The sequence below is a fragment of the Zalophus californianus genome, chromosome 12, assembly GCF_009762305.2.
Source record: "Zalophus californianus isolate mZalCal1 chromosome 12, mZalCal1.pri.v2, whole genome shotgun sequence".
NCBI lineage: Eukaryota > Metazoa > Chordata > Mammalia > Carnivora > Otariidae > Zalophus > Zalophus californianus.
Window position 1 is genome coordinate 8,485,272 of NC_045606.1, and position 20,928 is coordinate 8,506,199.

At 36.5% G+C, this 20,928-nt stretch overlaps 1 protein-coding gene across 4 annotated transcripts in view; it reads left to right on the forward strand.

The window, feature by feature from the left end:
* VSTM2A (V-set and transmembrane domain containing 2A) overlaps positions 1 to 19,036 on the forward strand; it is a 28,030-nt gene extending 8,994 nt beyond the window's left edge. For 2 of the 4 annotated variants that reach the window (XM_027574328.2, XM_027574330.2), the window contains exon 5: positions 16,789 to 19,036. In XM_027574328.2, coding sequence (XP_027430129.1) covers positions 16,789 to 16,877 — 89 coding nt within the window. In that variant the 3' untranslated portion in view covers positions 16,878 to 19,036. The other 2 variants (XM_027574329.2, XM_027574331.2) reach the window with 2 other exon arrangements.
* Positions 19,037 to 20,928: the final 1,892 nt, after the last annotated feature.

Here is a 20,928-nt window from a genome sequence, read left to right on the forward strand (position 1 = left end):
CATAGCTAGAATGTATATGTACATAAATACCTATATGCATGTATAACCACATATACATATATAGCACACAGAAATACATTTATATATGCGCCTAATGGTTAGAATTTTTGTAGCCATTGTTTGACAAAGAGTCAGTGTTTTTGGAGACATTGTCCCCCTCTCCATGCAAAAAACAAAAAAAGAAGCCAGACGCTATATGCAAAATTACAGAGTAGCTTCAGCAGACAGTTTAGGACCTTATTCGTGAGAACTCCAAATCATGAAAGTCAAAGTATTAGCCTACATAGAATATTCCAAACTAGATATCATAAATCTGTTTCGTTGAATAAAATCAAATGTATTACCTATTCCAGTGGAGGGTTCTAAGCATGGAATGAAATGTCCTATTTCTAAATTATTTACTTTTAGATGACATAATATACTCTAAAACTATCTATTTTAATATATTTTTCTTGGTGTGGTGATTGGAGCTAAATGGTAAAACTCTCAATGTCTTCTAACAGTTTTCAAACAGAAATCACTGCTTATTTTCCACCACACCAAGCCTTGCTTGTTGCTTTCTCTAAAGCAAGACAGAAGGGAAACTGACTTCATGAAAGCCTATATGCATCCAAAGCCCTCTGCTTATAGCAAAGATTAATATGAAATATATCAAAATCTTTAATTTCTATTTTTTTCTACCAGTGAATACTGGAAAATATTTTTGATACATTTAATAATACTTTTTAGCTTCTAGGTCAGAAGCTGGGGTAACCTAGCCACCCATCCCGTCCATGTGGAAGTTTCTGTGCTTGCACAGTTGTTGTATAAAATACAGTCTCTGGGAGGGATATGTATAGAGTAGGTTCACTGTAATACCTACATCCTGGTTTATAATTTTGCTTTATAATTTTTCAGGTTATATCCAAATAAAGCTGATTTCAATACTCATGCTTCCTTTATTCACTCTCCATCCTTTTGAGAGCTTCTGTGCCAGGCACAATGACACAAAAATGGGAGACATACTTCCTCTCTTCAAGGAGTGTATATTTTTATTTGTGAGCAAACAATATATTTGTAAATTCCATTGATCATGCATCTTTTTTTTTCTTACTCTAGTAAAGGCAAGACATGATGAAGACACAAAAATTAAAATCTTGCTTTTACAGGCCAAGAGCAATAGTAGACTTTTGTCTGTTTTCACTTGATACAAGGAGGCATGCTTATCCATGGTACATGTGTTACAAAAGGCTGGTTTATCTGGCCTTTTCTCTTCATGATAGTCTTAGATTTGGTTGATTAAATTATTTGGGCTGAATTACTCAATTCTTAATTCATAGTATTTTTCTGTCAAAGAATTTCTGTCTCTATTCAGGAAAAGTATTGGCTGAAAGTAATTTGGTATATATACATATATATATATATATATATATAATGTTCAAACTGTCATACAATTAACCAGTTTTTGTAAAGCAGAAATCTACACAAAAAAAGATGGAAAAAGAGCCTATTTCCCTCTATACACCGCAAGATAAAGAAAAGATTTAACTGTCATTTAATATAGCTAGTCCCATATTTTTCCAGTATTTTTCCAAAAGTTAGTGAGCATGTGACTGTACCCTCCTGCTTTAAACTGTTTACCTTTATGACATCTTCTTTTAAATTCATTTGATAATCCATGATTAAAAACAAAACAATGAGGAAAAATGGTAAAGCAAACAGATAAACAAAACTTGGCTTTTGCAACCCCTTGTTTTCTCACCTCCAGTTCTTTTGAACTCTCTCCAGTTTTGTGCACTCATAACTAACATTAGAAGAAATGTCCTATAGATGTTCTGAGGAGGAAGAATTCCTGATTCTGGCCGGGGTTTCATTCCACCTTCACAGAGAACACCGAGACTTCCTTGAGCCTCTCCCCTCCCCAAAGACCTCACACTATATTACCCATCCTCTACTTGAGTCTTCCTGTCTCACCCTCCTTCCAGAAGCCAAAGATGCCCTCCATAGGCCACCCCTCCAGTCCTCCCTGTGTTCCTGTCTTCTTTCCCTGCTACTGACCCCTCCCCAAGCCCTGGAAAACTGGCAAACCAGACTGAATCCAGCCCCCACTTGCCTCCCCCAGCCGCCAGCCACCATCCGGCAGGGGGCGCCGCCGCCCACTCCCCCTCCTAGCGCCTCCTCCACTGCCAGCCCTGCAGTCTCCAAACCTGTCCCCTCACCTCTCCTCTCTTGTCCTGCGTCGTTGCTAGGAGCATCTGTCCTCCGACTGGCTGTTAGAGTTCGAGCTCTCTGTTGGTTTCTCCCCGCCAAACGCCTCTCGTAAATGCAGTCCTGTTCTAGTCTCAACTTCCTGATCCAATCACCCATTTTTAAGATTTTGACTGCTAACTTTCCCCCACAAAATTCCTGCACTCACGTTTCCAATTCTGATTCTCTCCGGAGAGCCAGACTAGGTAGGGTTCACTCTGGTCCCCCAGTACGTCTCCACATATGCCTTCCACAAGCACGGTGGCAGGGTAGTGATGGCTGCACGTTTGTTGACGCTGCGCGCACTGGGATGTGGCACCTGTCCCCCCGCCCCCCCAACCTGGGCTGCCCTGTGGCCACTCTGACAGTAGGGTATGAAGCAGTTAGGCGGGTCATGCAATGCCAAGTCTAGATTTTGCCTTTCTGAGGGCAGGCAGCATCAGCTGTGGCCTCTCGGAAGCCAGGCACCAGTTAAGTCCAACTACCTTGAGACCACTTTACTGAGTGAAGCCTAAGCGGCCCAGCCTTTAACTTCAGTCCCTGCTGCCTTGTCAACCAGCACTGCTCAGCTGAGCCCAACTGACATCGACTCCTGAGAGATTTAAAAAAAGAAAAAATGTTGTTTGAGGGTACAACGTTTTAGGTTTTAGGGTGGTGAGGCCCCTAAACACAAATACTCAAAACAACCGAGTTTATCTTAGCTTCCTCACCAAAAAGAAATGTTCTTCCTCTGGTGTTCCCAAATTCTTTTATTCACATCATCACAAACACAGGTCTTGTGGAAACCTTGAAAACGTTCTTATTTTCTCTTCCTTTGGTTGCCACAGGGAATTCAATATTCAGTCCCACTGTCTCTTTAAAATATCCTTGAACAACTGCATCTTTTCTGTTCCTCCCAACAGGGACTTAGTTCTCAACATAGGTCCTCTTCACTTTCCCCGTCTCTTGCAACAGCTCCTAATACCTTGCCTGTTTAAATTCTAATGCACCGAACAGATCACAACAGAGCAAGTATGAATTACTATTTCCAAAGCACCATCACAAACTTTCTCATGGTCTAATTTCCAGCCTTGTTTCTCCTGAGTTCGCAATCCTCACGCCCATAATCTTCTTAATTAGTATTTCCTCAATGTTTTCAGATACTGTCTTACCTCTGTGACTGTGCAAATGTGTTGTCTCTGCGTGGGTCTTTCCCTCTTAGCCGAGTTCCTACTCAAATGCAAATTCTTTTGTAAAGCTTCCTTGGATCCTCTTAGAATTGATTGTTTCCTCCTTCAAGGCTTGGCAGCAACTTGTTTATGCTTCCTTTGAATCCATTGTTGTGCTTGTAGTGTAGGAAGTCTTCCCCAGGGCTTTCCTCCTTTCCCGGCTGGATTCCACCCTACATTCTGGGAAGCCTCGGTCTCAGGCACTTCGGGGTAGCTGGTCACCCAAGATAACTTCTAGGCTGCAGACATTACAATTTGCATTTGTATTCCTCCAGGTGCCTAGAACAGATGGAGTTCGTGTTTGCAGGAGAAAAGGAAAACAGACAGGGACAGTAAATCTTTGTGTTTATTTTCTTCCTTATAATTATATTTGCATAAATAGATAATACTACCACTATTCCAAAACTGACCGAGACTCGAAACAGTGTTTCTCCAAGTGCCCTGCAGACGACTCAAGCCAGACTCACCAGGGAGCTTGTTAAAAATTCATATTCTAAGACTCCACCTAGCACCTTTTGAATGAAAGTCTCTGAATCTAGAACCGGAAATAGGCATTTTTATGTGCAGCAAATTACGAAAATCGTTAGCTCTAAAAAGTTCTTATGGATGAGGAAAACATTTGTATCACTTACCATGAGATATGCATGCATGAGTGTGATGCTACAAAATACTTGTACAGAAACTGGTCTTTTGCCATTATTTTCTGCAATTGAGATGGACTTTTGTGAAGCTCTTCTCTTCGCTCCGGTGATCAACAGCCGGCACTTAACAAGAAAAACTGGCCGTGGTTAAGGGGTAGTTATGTTTCTACATGTGGAGTCTCTAGTCACTCAGCAGGGATGCTGATTCTCTGAACTCCAAAATATGATTATTGTGTTTTCACCGTGAGCTGAACCTGAGCATTGAGAGGCAGCTGCTGCTACAGCTGCCAGAAACCAAGAGCTCCCCGAAGTTCCTCTGTGGCTGATAAACATGGCTCCTCTCCAAAAATGGCCAGATTTAGCAAGCATGATCTTGAGACAGAATTCAAAGGTGGTGCGGAGAGGCAGAGGAGGGGCTGAGGGTCTTGCAAGAGGCTGTTTTCCTCATTTAAAATATGAGGAAAGGGTGTGTTGCCTTTCGGTAGCGAGCCAATAATATAATTTAGACCTCAATGTTGATTTTGGTTTAAATGATCCAACTTGGCTGCTTACACAGGTTAAATTAATTTGATCACTGTAATTCCATCGGTTAAATGGCTGCTATGTAAATCAAGTGTCTATGAATAAGGTGAAAAATAGATTTGAGGCAGTGCTTTAGATAATACAGGCCACTGGATCTGCTAGAGCTGTGTTTGAACCGGAATTAAGTAGATTAAAAGTCTATACTGGCTAAATTCGCTCGCAAACCATATTTAACTCATTGAAATTCAGTAACTAGCTGAGTCCATAAAACCAAGGCCCAGCTCTATGTTGGAAGGGCTTTTCAATGCACCACTGGCCACATTAGGGTTCACTTGTGATTGCCGGGAGCTCTGTAGTTGAGGAGACATAAAGCAGAATTGCCCGTGTTGTAAGCTCGTCTCTAATGATTGCATGATTTGAGATATCAGACAGCTGCCAGGTGAGCAGCTATCTGGATAGATAACCAAAGGTTTGAGAAGTTGCTGGAAGACTTAATTCTGTTGGTCAAAGTAACACGTGTCCTAGAAAAGACAAGCGTCCCTTCTCCCAAGGAACACTGTTGTCGCCTAAAGCCTAACACCTTAGGCACACAGGTGCATTCATTTCATTCTCAAGGGGCCATGGGCCCAGCAACTAAGGAGGAAGGCCCTTCCCAAGTCACCTCCATCACTCACAGCTGGCCATGTCTCCCTTTCCTCATTTGTTAAATGGGAACTATGGTGTAAACCTCACCAAGTTTTGAGAATTAAATGAAATCATATGCAGAGAGAGCTTGGCATTGATCAAGCCTCAAGAAATGATAATTAGTTGCTGTATTAATCTTGTTGCATATGCTTTTTTATTATTCTGATTATTATTAGGAGCCATGAGGTGCTGAGAGTAAATGGTCTACACCACCTGGCTCCGCTGTGGTGCATATTTTCCTTATTGGGTGAGTGTAGGTGAGGAGTTAAAGAAGGATTCATTCCTGGCTAATGTTTTATCATGTATAATTTCAGAACTCTCTTTTTTACTTCGGTCACAATGCCATTAATTGATGATAAATTTTCCCCTATATAACCGTACTAAATATATTAGTGACCAGCTGTCTTGCCCAAGGTTGTAACTAGATCCTTACTGTAAAGCGTAATAAAATTCCAAAGGATTGTTAAGAATTTGAACTGTGTGGCCTGAAAAAACAGCATGTACTTGGAAACCACAATTATGCTCACTGGCTGCTAACTTAATTAAATTCAAGCTTTCAAAAAAGACCCTCAGAATGTTTAAAGTCATAAAATGATCATAGATACATCTAAAAACATAAGAACAGGTAAAAGCTTTAAAAAGAAAATAATAAAATGGGTTTAGAACCCAGTAAACCCCAGCTTGTTTGTTGAGTGAGCTGTTGTACAAAATATCTCTGAACTTCAAGAGCCATAATTTATAAAACAGATATTAACACATATGCCCTAAGGGGCCATTTTCAGCATTAAGAGACGTGATGTATTTTAAATATCTATCAGAGTAAACCTGGCTAAGAGTTCAGCAATGGTTGGTTCCTTCCTTTTTACCTATAGGATCTTAAAGCATATTATTAAATAACTATGATTTAAAAGGGTAATAAAGGAACATAAATACAAATAGAGATGAAAGAAAATAAGAAGCCTGGAAATCCCTCAAATTATATAAAATATTTTAATATCTGATGAGCTAAAAATATAAGAATTAAGGAAGGATTTATTTAATTAATAAGTGACAAAAGGAAACATTATTATAATTTATGATATGTATCCAAATGAACTCAAATTAATTAAAGAGCTAAGCAGAAAAGAAAAATCAGAGAAAGATTAGCATAAAATCAGAGGTCCGAGGCTTTGAAGATTTAAAGTTACAAAATATACGAGTGAAAATAACATTTTACTATAAGTAATTCAAAACATTTGTTTAATTAAATCAAATTTAAGTAAAAAGTGATACAGCAGACAAGGAAATATGTGTGTCTAATACTTAGGAAAAGAAGAAAATAATCTCAATTTTACATATGCTATGATTATGTAATCCATTCCAAATGATTTAGGAGAAATATCAAAATAAACTTAATTCTCTATTTGACAGCAAAACTGGAAATAGAAAATATTTGGGGCTTAATACATAATCTTCAATGGTAACAACAACGAAAAGTATAAAATATCTAGTTTTTTAAAAAACAATTGCAAGTAATCTAAATATGAAGACCATTAGAACACTTTGTTCAGAGAGTTTAGGTTTGAATAAATGAATGAATATGCATGTTTTTGGATGGACAATCTCAATTGTAAATGTGTCAGGTTTTTCAAAAGTATCTGTAGACTTGATGCAGTCTCAGTCAAAACCCTAGTCTTTTTTTAAAACTTGAAACATATAATCTTGGCAAAGATTTTTAGAATTAACATGTATCATCAACGTTACAGTGGCTCAAGCATTTTGCTATATGATTACTTACACGGTGAATTGGTACTTTCTTTCTGGAGGAACATTTATCTGGAAGGACAGTCACAGGGCTTTAGACCCTGTGACCCACTCATACCTGAGGTGATGCTCCTGGAAGGAAATTCCAAAAAGAATAGTAGTGAAGCAAGCCCAGAGGCATGAGCGGAGATGCTTCTCACAGAGGCCTTCCCAAAACAGCAAATACCCAAATGACCAAAAGTAAGGAAGTTACTTGAATGTGTTAAAATGTTAAAACCATGCAGTGAGTATTACGCAGGTTCTAAAATCAAGTTTTAATGAAATTAGATAAGATTCAGTACAGGATACAATGTGAAAAATACAGGCCACAAAATATTAAAGTAAGAAATAAAGAATACAAAACTTTAAGTCAATCTGAGATACTTGCATAGAAAGATGATAAATATATGAAAATGTACATCAAAATTCAAGATGTTATGATTTTTAATTATTTGATTATTTTGTGAGTATAATTAACATTTATACAATGATAATCCATTGCTTTTGTTATATGGGGAAAAAAACACATTATTTAAAATTTCCCAGATTTAAAGATAGGCTAATGATGGGGCGCCTGGGTGGCTCCGTCAGTTGAGCATCTGACTCTTGATTTCGGCTCAGGTCATGATCTCGGGGTTGTCAGACCAAGCCTTGCATCCCGTCGGGCTTCATGCTCAGTGGGGAGTCTGCTTGGGATGCTCTCTGTCTCTCCGTCTCCCCCTGCCCTCCCCCCACGTGTTCTCTCTCTCTTTCTCTAAAATAAATAAATCTTAAAAAAAAAGATAGACCAGTGACAGCTCATGAGAGAGAAAACTAACAAACAAAATATGTTCAACAAAGTAAAATAATGGGTGTGATTGTGGAGGTAGTGACAATTTAAAAATATACATACACACACGTGTATGTACCCATGCACACATTTATACATACCTGTATACGTGTGTGCATATATATGTAGTAAAAGTACTACTATGAAAGTGGCATACTTGGAAATTGCTAGTAGCCTTGAAATTAAGAACACTGTATGTTATTTCCTGGGAGCTGGATGAAGAATCTGACCATCGAATTATTCTTTTTGTTTTTCTGAATATAATGAGTGTGACCTTGATAAATTTATCTTGATTAAACTAATCAAGCACATGTAAAGTCTATAAATTAAATATCATGCAATCATTTTTCTTCTCACTAGTATGACTCATTCAACCCCCAATTCAGAGGGAGTTCAGAGCGGAGAGCAATGGTGCAGTCATTGGTACTGTCAAGGAAAATTAGTACCCTGGAAGATTTATAAATGATAATTATGTTTTATTTAATATGTCTTTTAAAAAGTCTGAGAGAGCATTTTTGCATGAATTTCGAAACCCTATGTGCATTAAAAAAAAAAAAAACCAAGCTAGGTTAAACTCTTAATGCTAGAATTAAAGCAAATTGCAAAACTAGGAGTTAGGATTCCTCATCCCACAAAGCTGATGACTGTGGAGCCATTGAAAAAATAAAAAGTAAGAAACTACATTAAGCAGTTTCATTATCTTCACAGACACGAGCATTTTAATAAAGATTAAGTAACGCAGCCACTCTGCATTGTAAAGAAGGGGGGGTCTTAAGCAGTGTGAAATGAGGGGGTCTATTATGGGACTGATTTCTTTCTTGTGTTATTTATATGTTTTATTTTAGAGACACATTCTTAGCAGCATCTTCTTCAGCCATTTGGAACATATTTGAGTTTTAATTTTTCTGATTAAATAAATTTATTAATTTTCTGATTTCTCTTAGCACTGTAAATGGTTAATTTGAAAAATAGTACACTTATGGAGCAAGCAGTAGAAACACAACTACTCAATAGAAAAAAAAACCCTTTAGAATATAAAAACTCAATTTCCAACAGTCTGAAAATATAAGTATTTTGAAGATATGAACTGTGTCTTGAATTTTTTTATGTTATTTCAGTGTCTCGCATTGTGTTTAGCATGTAATTAGAGTTAAATAGATATTTAAGGATTGGGTATGATGTTTTGGTTTATGTATAGGACAAACCACTTAGGATAATACCACTGCTGAGAAGATACATGAATTCTTATGTAATCTGGTCAATTTCTAACAAAACAAACCCAGACACCTACGTTTTAATGGAGAATACACTTGGGTCATCCTTCGTTGCATACTATAACAACAATATTCATTTATTGAAAATTATATTTAGTATCAAATTATGTTTAGGAAGTTCGATGAGCAGTCCCTGGCAACTATGTACTTTTATTATACCTGCCTGCCTTGATAAAAATGACAAGGATTAAAAATGTATATTGCTTCATCTCTGTTAATTATTTAATTCTGATGGCTAAGGTCATTTCTGTTATGAAGTTCATTTATAAAACATTCTAATTTAGATAATTTTGAAATAGCTGGATTAAGGTAAAACTACAACCCTTGGCTCAAATTTGGAAAATATATGGGTAAAGTCTTAAAACATTTTTCTTATGTTAAAATAAGTGTGTTTTCTGAAGCTATATAATTGGTGTTTTTCTATAACCCGTTGGCCTTAGGTCCTCAAGTAATTTTTTCCTCAAGAGCAAACATTGCTGAACAATTAAAATTAATTTTTAAATGTAGGCAAATTACTGTATGAAGTATGTTGCTATCTTAACTTTCCAATTTATATAAGAAGATGAGCGAAAATTGAAATCTTCCATTTGCAACTTTTTTTCCTTCTCTTTCCTTTACTTCTGTGTCTTTATTCTGAGTGTCTCAGTTGCCATTTCTCTAAAAATGTGAGATGTGTTTCTTTCTTTGATGAGGGATACTTCTCTGTTGATGTTGGAGAGGGGCATCTCTGTCACAGTGCAGCAAGAGTGTAGGCGGAAAGAGAGATCCTTTATTTCACCAACTAGTGAGTGATGGCTCAAATATGAAAATACAGCTTGTTTCTCTCTCCGCTCAGCAGTCAATAGTTCTCGCTGTGGTGCACTGTATATGAGAGTCCTCACTCAGGGCACACTAGTCCAGCCCGCTCTGATGCAGAGCCATCCCGCTTTGACCCCAGTTGTCCTCATTATTTCCTCCACTCCCCACATTGAATGTGCTTATTTAAGCCCTTTGAGAAATGTGGCATTGCTCTACAATACTGTAAGTGCGTGTGTAGTCCCTAACAGGGAGTTTGTGATCCTTCCAACAAGATGTGGATTAATATCTACCTTTGCATTATGAATAAGGAGTATGCTAATTAATAATGAAAACACACATGCAAAAGGTATATTTAAACTCCATGAGTAAATAGTTGCAAGCCCCGGAGCAGCGTTTATTTATGTACTGGTAAATGTAGTGCTAATAATAAATCATTCTTATCCATGCATTAAAAGAGTTATTAAATGTACATGGTACTAAAAACTTCACTCTCTGGAAACATTTTGTTTTCCCCTAATTTATATTGTTCTCCATTCCATTTTGTCAAAGCAGCTCATATTTCCAAATATTTCCAACAGGCAGAATTGAGAGTCGAGAGTTTTTTTGCAGTAATGAAGAATCTCTAGAGGAAATTGTGATGCACCTTAGCTTGTAGATTGAGACCGAACTGGTTTTGAATTGCAGCAGCACCACCTACTAGCTGGGTAAACTCGAACACATTGCAGGTTCAACAGCTTCAGCTCCTTAATTTGGAAAATGATTATAATGACCTCCTGAGACCACAATCAGAGGTAAAGAAATACCAAGTGTTCAAGAAATACTTGCTCATCCTGTGTGCACCAAGATCAGTCTTACTTAGATGAATGAGTTACAATTAGTGTGCTGTTTGGAGACACACTATGGCCTTAGCAGGTGGGAGGAACCATCACTTTACTTCCTTCTTGAGTCACTGTAGAAGGTAGGAACCCTGATATCCTGCCACGGATAGAGTCTGGAAAATTCTGTGGTGAATGGCGTATCAGCCATGCACCTTGGCAATCAGCGTTTGTGTACATGAGCATCTGCACTTTTTTTTCCTTCCCTCAGCTACAAGAAAAGTCCTCATGACTAGAACAGAGGTATAAATTTGCTGACAAAAAGGAAAGAGAAAGGGAAATTTACACAGCTACTGCCAACATGCCAGGGCACAATAAAATAGGCAATTTATGTATTAGGTCAAAATGAAGCACATTTCTTTTAAAAAAAAATTTTTTTCTGGAAGAAATTGGCAATGGATCCATAAGAATTCTAATAAAAAGATATTCTTTTCAAAAAATTATAGGATAAAATCATCCTATTATTTGACCTTTGCCCTTAAGTAGTGATTTAGTATGTGCAAACCTGAATAAAATGGCATTAAAAGCTAGCTCAAATTTTCTCACACAGCTATTTTCATTTCTTGAAGCTGACATCTGTAATAAAAGAGAAGTATGTCAAAGGCTCTGTCTGTTCCTAGAGCTGTAATGGACACTCCATTCTTTATAAACTTAGCTCCTTACAGACAAAATTATTTGACTGATGCTTCTTTTATTATTGGAGCATTTTCAGTTTTAGGTTTGCTCAGATGATAAGCCTCACTAATATTCACTTTTATAAAATAAAGACTCCAGAGTCAGACTGTGGAGCCACATAGCAGAAGAGAAATTGTTTTCTTTTTCTTTTCTTGTTCCTTTGACTCCACTCGATACTCAAATAGGAAAAAGAAGAGAATCATACCCCAATTTATAGACAGATGCCCTGCATTGACTGTACCTCATATCTAAACCAATGAAAAGTTGTACTCACAGGGAAATTTACCTATCAGAAAATATTCACAGCCAAGAGAAAGTGAGTACTTGAAGAGCTGGTATAATTTAGATGGGATAAATTGTCTAGATAGTTGTGTAAACACTCCACTTAGTTCTTTGAATTCAATACCCGTATCCTCTTCTGATGCTTTTTCCTGGTAGACAAGAGCTCAGGTGGTCTTTCTCACTCCATCACTAACTAGTGGTGGCACCTTAAAACAATCAGCTTAACTTTCTTAGTCCTAGGCTATCAAAGTGAATAAAAAGCTTGGAGAAAAAGAAGTGCTTAGAAGAAGACTTGTAGGAACCAGGAGAGATGATGGACTCTGAAAAACAAACTGAGGGTTCTAGAGGGGAGGGGCTGGGGGGATGGGTTAGCCTGGTGATGGGTATTGAGGAGGGCACATTCTGCATGGAGCACTGGGTGTTATGAACAAACAATGAATCATGGAACAGTACACCAAAACAAATTATGTAATATATGGTGATTAACATAACAATAAAAAAATTTAAAAAAAAAGAAGACTTGTAGGAACGATGGTGGAGCCAACTCTTATTCAAATATTTAAATGAATTTGGACGAACCTTTAAGCTCTAAAATTCTATCATATGAAAAGTTCAAAATATTATTATGTCATACGACATTTGGTGCACTGTATGGAACAAAGCAAGCTTTACGTCTTATTAATGTTTAGGAAAAGTAAAAGTCTGATGATGTTTTTGTATCCCGTCTTTATCAATTCTGAGTTGGGGAGAAGAAATGTTAGATCAATTTTTTTTCTTTTTTTCTCTGAAGCAGTTATGGCCAGTGCATTTTTCTCTGAAAAGATTAATGTACATTCAAATAATAGCTTCACATCTTGATTGAACAGATGTGGAGACAATGGAGGAAGATCATTTGCCTCAGGGAGTCTCATAAAAAAAGCACGTCCTTATTCTAAATTGATCTGACTCGCATTGCTGTTTCTTCATTTCTTTACTTTACCACCTACTATCCATGTGAGTTAGGGTGAGTTATTCCATGTCACTGAGTTATATTTTCTCCTGATCTATACATTTACTATACAGAACTGTTGAGGGGATGAACTAAGACAATGTATGCAAATTACCTAGTGCATATTCCCTGACACATAGTAGATGCCCAATGTGTTTTAGTCATTTTGGAAATTGATGTGAACAAGGGGGATGCTACATTATTAAACATGCCCAGTGTCTTCCAGCCTCATGACCGTGCATGCAGGGAAGAAATGGCACTACAAGATGGAATAGTTTATAAAGGAAGGTGCTAAAAGGAGCTAACTTCTTCCATCTGGCAGACAGATGAGAGGGGCAAGGCCGACTTTGCAGTCTGGGAAGTTGTGCTAAGTGAAATGAGGCAGGGAGATGCAGGACTGAGCTCTTGATGGAAATGGTTCTTACGATGTGGTGTAACTGCAGCCCATCTCCACCGGATTACACAGAATGCCAAGGTCTCACTCCTGTGCTGTGATTTTTTGTTTGGTTGGTTTTTTGGGGTTTTTTTGTTTGGGTTTTTTTTTTTTTTAAAGCAACAGATGGACTTTTTTTGTTCTTTGAAATAATAATTGAGATAAAATATTTGAGGCTTTTCTTTTCTTTTTCTTTTTTCGTATTTCTCCTTAGCCAAACTCTCTTTTGTCACAGTCAGCCTCTTGAGAAAGGCTTGCTTTTCCACATCTCAGTGAAGGTGATGTGACACTGGCTATTGCATGAGGTATTAGAAGAGCTGAAAACTGGAAGCTAAGTTTCCGCACTCCTTAGACTTCTAAGAAGACTTAGTAGACTTTTCCATTTGCAAAATGGAGAAAATACCTTTCCTGTGTTACAAAGGCTTGGGGAATTACACCTGAGAGAGCACTATGAAAATCTTTAAGCATAAAAACAAATGAAAGTCATCGTTATTAAATAGAAGTCAAAGGACATCATGAAATGGCATTCTGAGTCAGAGAGAAATCTCTAAGTTCTATTAGGCTGCCCTCTCTCTGGGCCTGCTATCTGTACATTTTCTTTGCATAATTTAGATAATATCTCTCTTCTTCACAGGGAACTTTGTGTAAGGGAAAAAGTTTTAAAACTTTCAAGGCATTGTTTTAGACATTGAGAGTCATAAAAAAAAAATTGCTTAAGTTTTGTCCCTTGCCTTTACTGAGCTTACAGTGTAATCAGTGAGATAAGCTATGAATGTAATGAATTACAAGTCAATGTAGGCCATGATGAGGCCATTGGAGAGGCAACGCCCATCTACTGTGACGTTCAGAGGAGAGTGAAATTACAACTGGCTGGTGGGAACACACAAAATGGATGCAGGTTATTTGAAGGGAAGAGTTGCTTAAATTCATGGGCGTATTAGGGAATAACAGATCACCCTGCCCGGCCTGGGCATAAGGCAAGAGAAACCAAATAAAGCAAAATAGGTGATCCAACACAATGTCTGTCATACCAATATGAAAAAAAATAATATACACACAGTTATTATGCTCAATTTAGAAAATGTAGAACAAATATGTTTCTTATTTGGGATCTTAGAAATGAGAGGCAGCAGAAGAAATTGGAGCTCAGGGGTCCTAACTGAGTCCTAGCTGTCATTATTTCACAAAAGTAAAATGTTTCTATCAGTGAAAGTAAGACTAAAGCATGATGAGTGGCCAAAGTTTGACTTAAAAAAAAATAATAACTTTCTATAGAATAGAGTATAATAACATGTTTGATAATAATGTAATATTCAGAATAGTGTACATCTGAATGGAAAGGACTATGATGATTATTTGTTAAAAGAACACAGGACAAATGACAGCATTTCAGAGTCTTAGTTTTCACTAAGCCCTTCGGTTTACAAAGATAAAGGAGTCCATATTTCTTCATTCAAGACCTAAAACAGAAGAGAAAAACAATCAGTGATTTGATGATAAAATTGCTTTAGAATCTAATGTAGAGGGTGATAAAAAAGCTTTATAATTGTCCTGACAGGAATACATTTCATTTAATGGAAATATGCTAGGAAATACATGTATCTAGAGCAGATGAATGATTACTAGAAAAAAAAATACTATGTTACAATAGCATATTGCATATCTCATGGCCATTCAAAATTTTAGTAGCCTTAAAATACTCTTTACAGTATGCAATTGGATTTATTTCTGATTATCCTGCTTATGTAAATTTTGTTTTAACTTGCACATGCTGGACATAGTATGGTTGGAAATGTTGGGTCAAAATGAAGTAACGGTTCCCTTCATCTTTTTGGGAATGATGGGCTCAGGCATTCCCTATGAAGGGTTGATTATTTGAGGAAGGGGCAGCAAAATACATGACCTGAGCAAGTGTGAGCCAATCTGCAATGCCTACACTGAAAAGGAAACCATTATTTCACAAAATATCTTTCTTGAAGAGTGAATCATTTTGCTTGCTTTTATTGCTCTTAGCATTTCTTGAACCTTTACTCAATATCAGACATACTTTGTGTCAAGTCAAGTGCAGTTGGCTATTCAAAGAGCCATGTAATCATTTCTTTCTTTGCTTTCCTTCCTTCTTTCTTTCCTTCCTTCCTTCCTTCTTTCTTTTTTCCTTTCCTTTTTTTTTTTTGATTAAATGAATCCTTGTCAAAGAATTTCTCTTCAAAAGGTAACAAGAATACATATTTAGTTTTGGAAAGCTCTGATGCTAGTGGTTCTACATGGATTGTATATATTTCCTTTGCATGAACTTTGTGCTGAAAGCTTCACATGACCTATCACTTTTGCATTGTTGAACCTCCTTACCCGGCTTGAATGAAGGCACCCTGCAGAGACTCACCATTAACTGCAGGGTCTTCAGCCATTAGGTTTCTATGAGGAGATACTGTGTTAAATATATGGCTAACTACCAAACAAAGACAATCAATGGCAGCACTAACCAAAAACAACAACAACAACAACAACAACATCAAAACAGTAATGATTTGATTTAGTCTACTAAATGGCCATCTTAGAACCCCCAAATGTTTATTCTACAGTGACGTTTTTGAGAGCATGTGTTTTTGCCTCAATTTTTATCATTTGGCAATATGGACCTGAACATAATTTAGCAGAAATATTCAAAAGATTGAATTTCCATGCCCTTACCCCTTCAAACTGTTTCAATCTATCTCCAATTAAAAAGAAAGAAAGAGAAAAGAAAGACCCCCCAAAAAAGAAAGAAATTCTTAGAGCCTCATCACATTTTTGCTTTCTTACAAATAAAGGTATTTAATACATAATTAGTAGCTAGAAGTTTACTGAATTAAATGCATGAAGAAGTAAATGCAAGAATTCCATTTAGTTCTCTCCCTTACAGTGTCCTCAAGCTCTTTCAAAAATTTCCAACTCTTGATAGCACTTACTTTTCTAAGATTTCAAGAGTAAACAATTGAGAAAGATCTTTCTCTAAAACAAAACCCCTCATGCACCCATCCCAGAACACATTCTCCCCGCCCTTGAGAATCCTGCTGCTGTGTTTTGGTTCTACTCCTGTGGTTTTATGCTTACGCAGTAGTAAAACAGGGGATGCGTTTTTTCGGTACCAATAGAGGAATAACCAAATGACTATAGTGAATGATCCTTAAAGAATTACTTGAGGGAAGAGTATGTGGATTCGTTCCTCTCAGGGTTCCCCAATCATGGGATGGCATTGTTTGAAAACAGACAAAACAAAACAAGACCAACTTCCTGGGACTGAAATACTTTGTATGTGTTGTTATTTGCAGTGCATGCCAAGACATTCATGAGCACCAGAGCCAAGCTGGCGAGCTAATTAAATATATATATGTATGTGTTTAAAACAGCCTAATAAGGAGCATTGGAAATCTTCAAGATGAGCGAATATCTTATAACTTCTTCCGCAGGTGCGAGGATAGCTACAAGCCATGGACTTTCTGTCCTGCTTCTTGTTTGTGGCTTTGTGAAGGGTGCTTTGCTTTAATCTAAAGTGCTGACTTTTTTCCAATATCACTTTCTCTTCTTAAAGCAAAGAGCAAATCGCCTGTAAAATCTACGGAGCGGACAGCAAAGTTGACCCTAAACTCCAAGCACCACTCTGCACCCACTGTTCTCTAATTACCTACCCAAGGAGCGCCTGCTTCCGGAAGCATAAATGAAGAGGCTATCACACGCTTTGTTCATAACATTTTCTTGGGCAAATCACTGGTCTTTTATTTCAAGAAAATTAGTGTGAAGTGATAGGACATTTTCTAATAGCCAGATCTATTTTTTTTTTTTCTTTTTTTCCCCTTTTTTTTCGGCTACTTAAAGCATCACCTGACTGCTCAGGGATTGGCCTGAACGTCATCTGTATAGTAAATATTTACTACGGATACCACTGATTTCCGAGTAAAAGACACATTACCTGCAGGAAACAAACAGAAATCAAAAAGCGACAGAACATAAACTATCATCAAACAAAACCCCGCTTTGGGGGCAACAACAAAATCATCAACATCGCGAGTCAACGAGGAGAACGTTATTTTAAATAAGACATAATAAAGGAAAGATTTTTTTTTAATTTTCTCTTTTTTCTCGGATTTTTTTTTTTTTTTTTTTGCCTTTTTCTTGATTATAGTTCTTGTTCAATGGTGGCAAGTGCTGATTACGGCCAATCCCTGTCAATCCTGGGAGGTTTATATAAATACATTTTGAGTGTTCTATATTTCAATGTATTTTAATTCATTTTGCAATTCCTGTATATGCAAACCTGACAAATTCTGTAAATTGCTTATAGTATGTGTGATATAACTTCAAAGTAGATAGACTATGACCCTCATGCAAGCTGATTTTTATCATTAAATATATAAATATATACATATAGAGATCTATATGTTGGGCCACCAACCAACTTTTTTTAGATAAAGCATTTGTTTTTCACTTATAATTCATATATTGTGTGAATTTTGTAATGCCTTGTTTCACTTCCACAGGTTTGACAGCTGCAGATGGTCACTGTTGCCCTCTGCTTCCTTCTGGAAAATGCATATTCAAAATTGTATTGGTCTCTGATAAATGAATTAATTTTGTTGTGTGTATGCTGTGTTGAAATTTGCTATGTTCCTTTATATATGGTGTTTATTGAGGTTTGAGGGTCTCTTGACTCTGAAGAATGTACACTCTCTGGTTTTGACAGCTATCCCTATATTACTATCATCATTATTATTTTCAAAAAGCAATGTTGCTTCTAGAAAATTTGCCTTGGAGGTGAATGTGGAGAAGGTGAAGTGGTCACCATGATTACCTAAATTCATGGAAGAACACTTCTTGCTGTGGCTAAAGATGCTGCTTCCTTTGACCTTTATGGATTTTGTAGCTTTGTCACTCTGTTATTTGCTGCTAATTATATTTTAATGTCTCCTAATTAAAAATTAAAATTTGGTTGTTGGCTAAATATAATATGCAAAAGATGACTGCAAATCGCCAACTAAAGAAGATAATGTGTTCAAGGTTTCACTGGTTAAGTGAATTATAATTTCAAATATTTCATTCTTATTTTTGGCTTTATGATAATTCAGATTATTTTATTTGGAAACTGTTTTCTACTCTGGCAAAGAATGACAGGCAGAACTATTCATGTGTTCCATGTACACTATGGAATAGATACAGCTTGAGATAGAAATGACCTAAGTTTTCCTTATGTAGAGATTCTTCCATTTTCTTTCATAACAAAACCAGAAGATCATCTTTGTAGGACCAGCAGCTCATAGGCTAAGGTCCTAAACTGAAGCTTGAAGGCAATGAATACCTCTGCTTTTCAAAGGTAAATGCATTGATTTTCTGCTATTCAATTACAAGCAATGTGCATATTTTCATAATATCTTAACATTATCTTTGAGAAATAATGTTTCAGGCTAAAACTTTTATTGACTTCTTTTTGTCCATTTGGTTTATTATTTCAGTCTAATGAGAAAAATAAATAAAGGATTTAATTGCACTATTTTATTAACCTAGAAATTTATTTTCTTTCAAAATTTAATACTTAAAATGCATAAATTAATGGTAAGATAAATATTTATTAAGTCTATCTGGCCTCTAAAGATCACATACATTCAAGCGTAAATTAGCGTACTGATTCAAATTCAGTCAGGCTGGGAAAATCCACCATGTAATTTACTTTTACCCAAAGTTTCAGGTCATGAGATTAGTCATCTCTAAAGCAAGACAGACGTGTATCTGTATTAATGATGTTTACCATGCTCGCTCGTAATAAAGGATATATGCTGGCTTGGGAAGAATTCTCGCTAGATTCATTGTGTCAATGTCCAAAATAATGAAGTCTTCTTTGTCAGTGGGATACCGAGAGTCTGACTCACTGGCCTCTGTGAGAAAGAACATGGCACACTATATCTCCAAACTTGAAAAGTTAATGTGTAAACTTAAATATTGGTCAGAAGCTTTAAAAAATTAACAAATCTGTCTAGTGGTTTTGACCTTGTATCTGTACCTCTGGGACTACTACTTATAGGTAACAATGACTCTAGAAACAAAGATTATAAAATAAGTTATATGATTTTCTCAACCTTGATTTCTAAGATTATGAAATGTTTTTCAGAAGAGGAAGTCATAAAAAGTTGAAATTGCTTACCTGAATTCAAACAAATTCTTTAGTTCTTTCTTAAAGACTTACAAATTGCTTACAAATGAAAACACTTGAGGGTAAAATAACAAAAATCATCTAAAGCAGGAGCTCTTAATCTGAGTTAGTAAACAAGCTTGGTGGAGTCTATGAACCAATTAAAATTATGTGAATATTTTTGCATATGTGTATTTTTTAAAGTTTTTATTTAAATTCCAGTTAGTTAACATACAGGATAATATTAGTTTCAGGTATAGAACTTAGTGATTCAACACTTCCATACATCACCCAGTGCTCATCACAAGTGCCTTCCTTAATCCCACCTCCCCTCTGGTCACCATCAGTTTGTTCTCTATAGTTAAGATTTTGTTTCTTGGTTTGCCTCTCTCTCTCTTTTTTTCCTGATGCTCATTTGTTTTGTTGCTTAAATTCCACATATGAGTAAAATCATATGGTATTTGTCTTTCTGTGACTGACTTATTTTGCTTAGCATGATGCTCTCTAATTCCATCCATGTCATTGCAAATGGCAGAATTTCCTTCTTTGTTTATGACTGAATAATATTCCATTGTGTGTGTGTGTGTGTGTGTGTGTGTGTGTGTGTGTGTGTGTCTTCTTTATCCATTCATCAGTTGAGGAACACTGGGCTGTTTTCCTAATTTGGCTATTGTAGATAAGGCTGCTATAAACAGAGGTGTATGTGTCCCCTTGAATTAGTGTTTTTGTATTCTTTGGGTAAATACCTGGTAGTGCAAATGCACTGTTTCTTGGTTTGCCTCTCTCTCTAGAAAGTAAGGTAGTTCTATTTTTAACTTTTGGAGGAACCTCCATACTGTTCTTCAGATTGGCTGCACCAGCTTGCATTCCCACCAGCAGTGCATGAGAGTTCCTTTTTCTCCACATCCTGGCCAACACCTGTTTATTGTCTTGTTGATTTTGGTCATTCTGACAGGTGTGAGGTGATATATGCATATTTGTTTTATGGAGATGGTCCCCTCCATTCATTATTCTGAAAGCAATTTGATTGTGATTTACTGACCCAGGAGAGGAATGCTTAGATGTTTTTGAGCACCTAAAAGGATCTGATTATTATTTTGAATTAATTTACCTTAAAGTTCTTAGAAGGAAAACATGTTTAGGGAAATAGTGTGCATGTTTGCACACGTGTGTGTGTGTGTGTGTATGTATTTGTATACATATATACATATACACATAAAATAAAACATATTTTTAAGTCCAGAAAAAAAGTCCCTTTAAAATTGTCATATACAATATGGAATAACATCTATGGTATGATGTTTGTTGAATTCTTAGAGTCAAAGCTAAGAACTTAAAATATAATTTTACGAGATATACACAGATAGCATTCAAATAAGCAGTCTTGGTTTTGATCTTATATAAAATACAAAATATTAAATATAACTTAGCAGTAGTTCTTATAAAGAAAAAATAATTGCAAAAGGTAAATGTAATCTGAGATAATAAATAAACTGTGATGATTGTGTCTTAGAGTGAAAACTAGGGAGCTACAAAAATACATGTGCACAT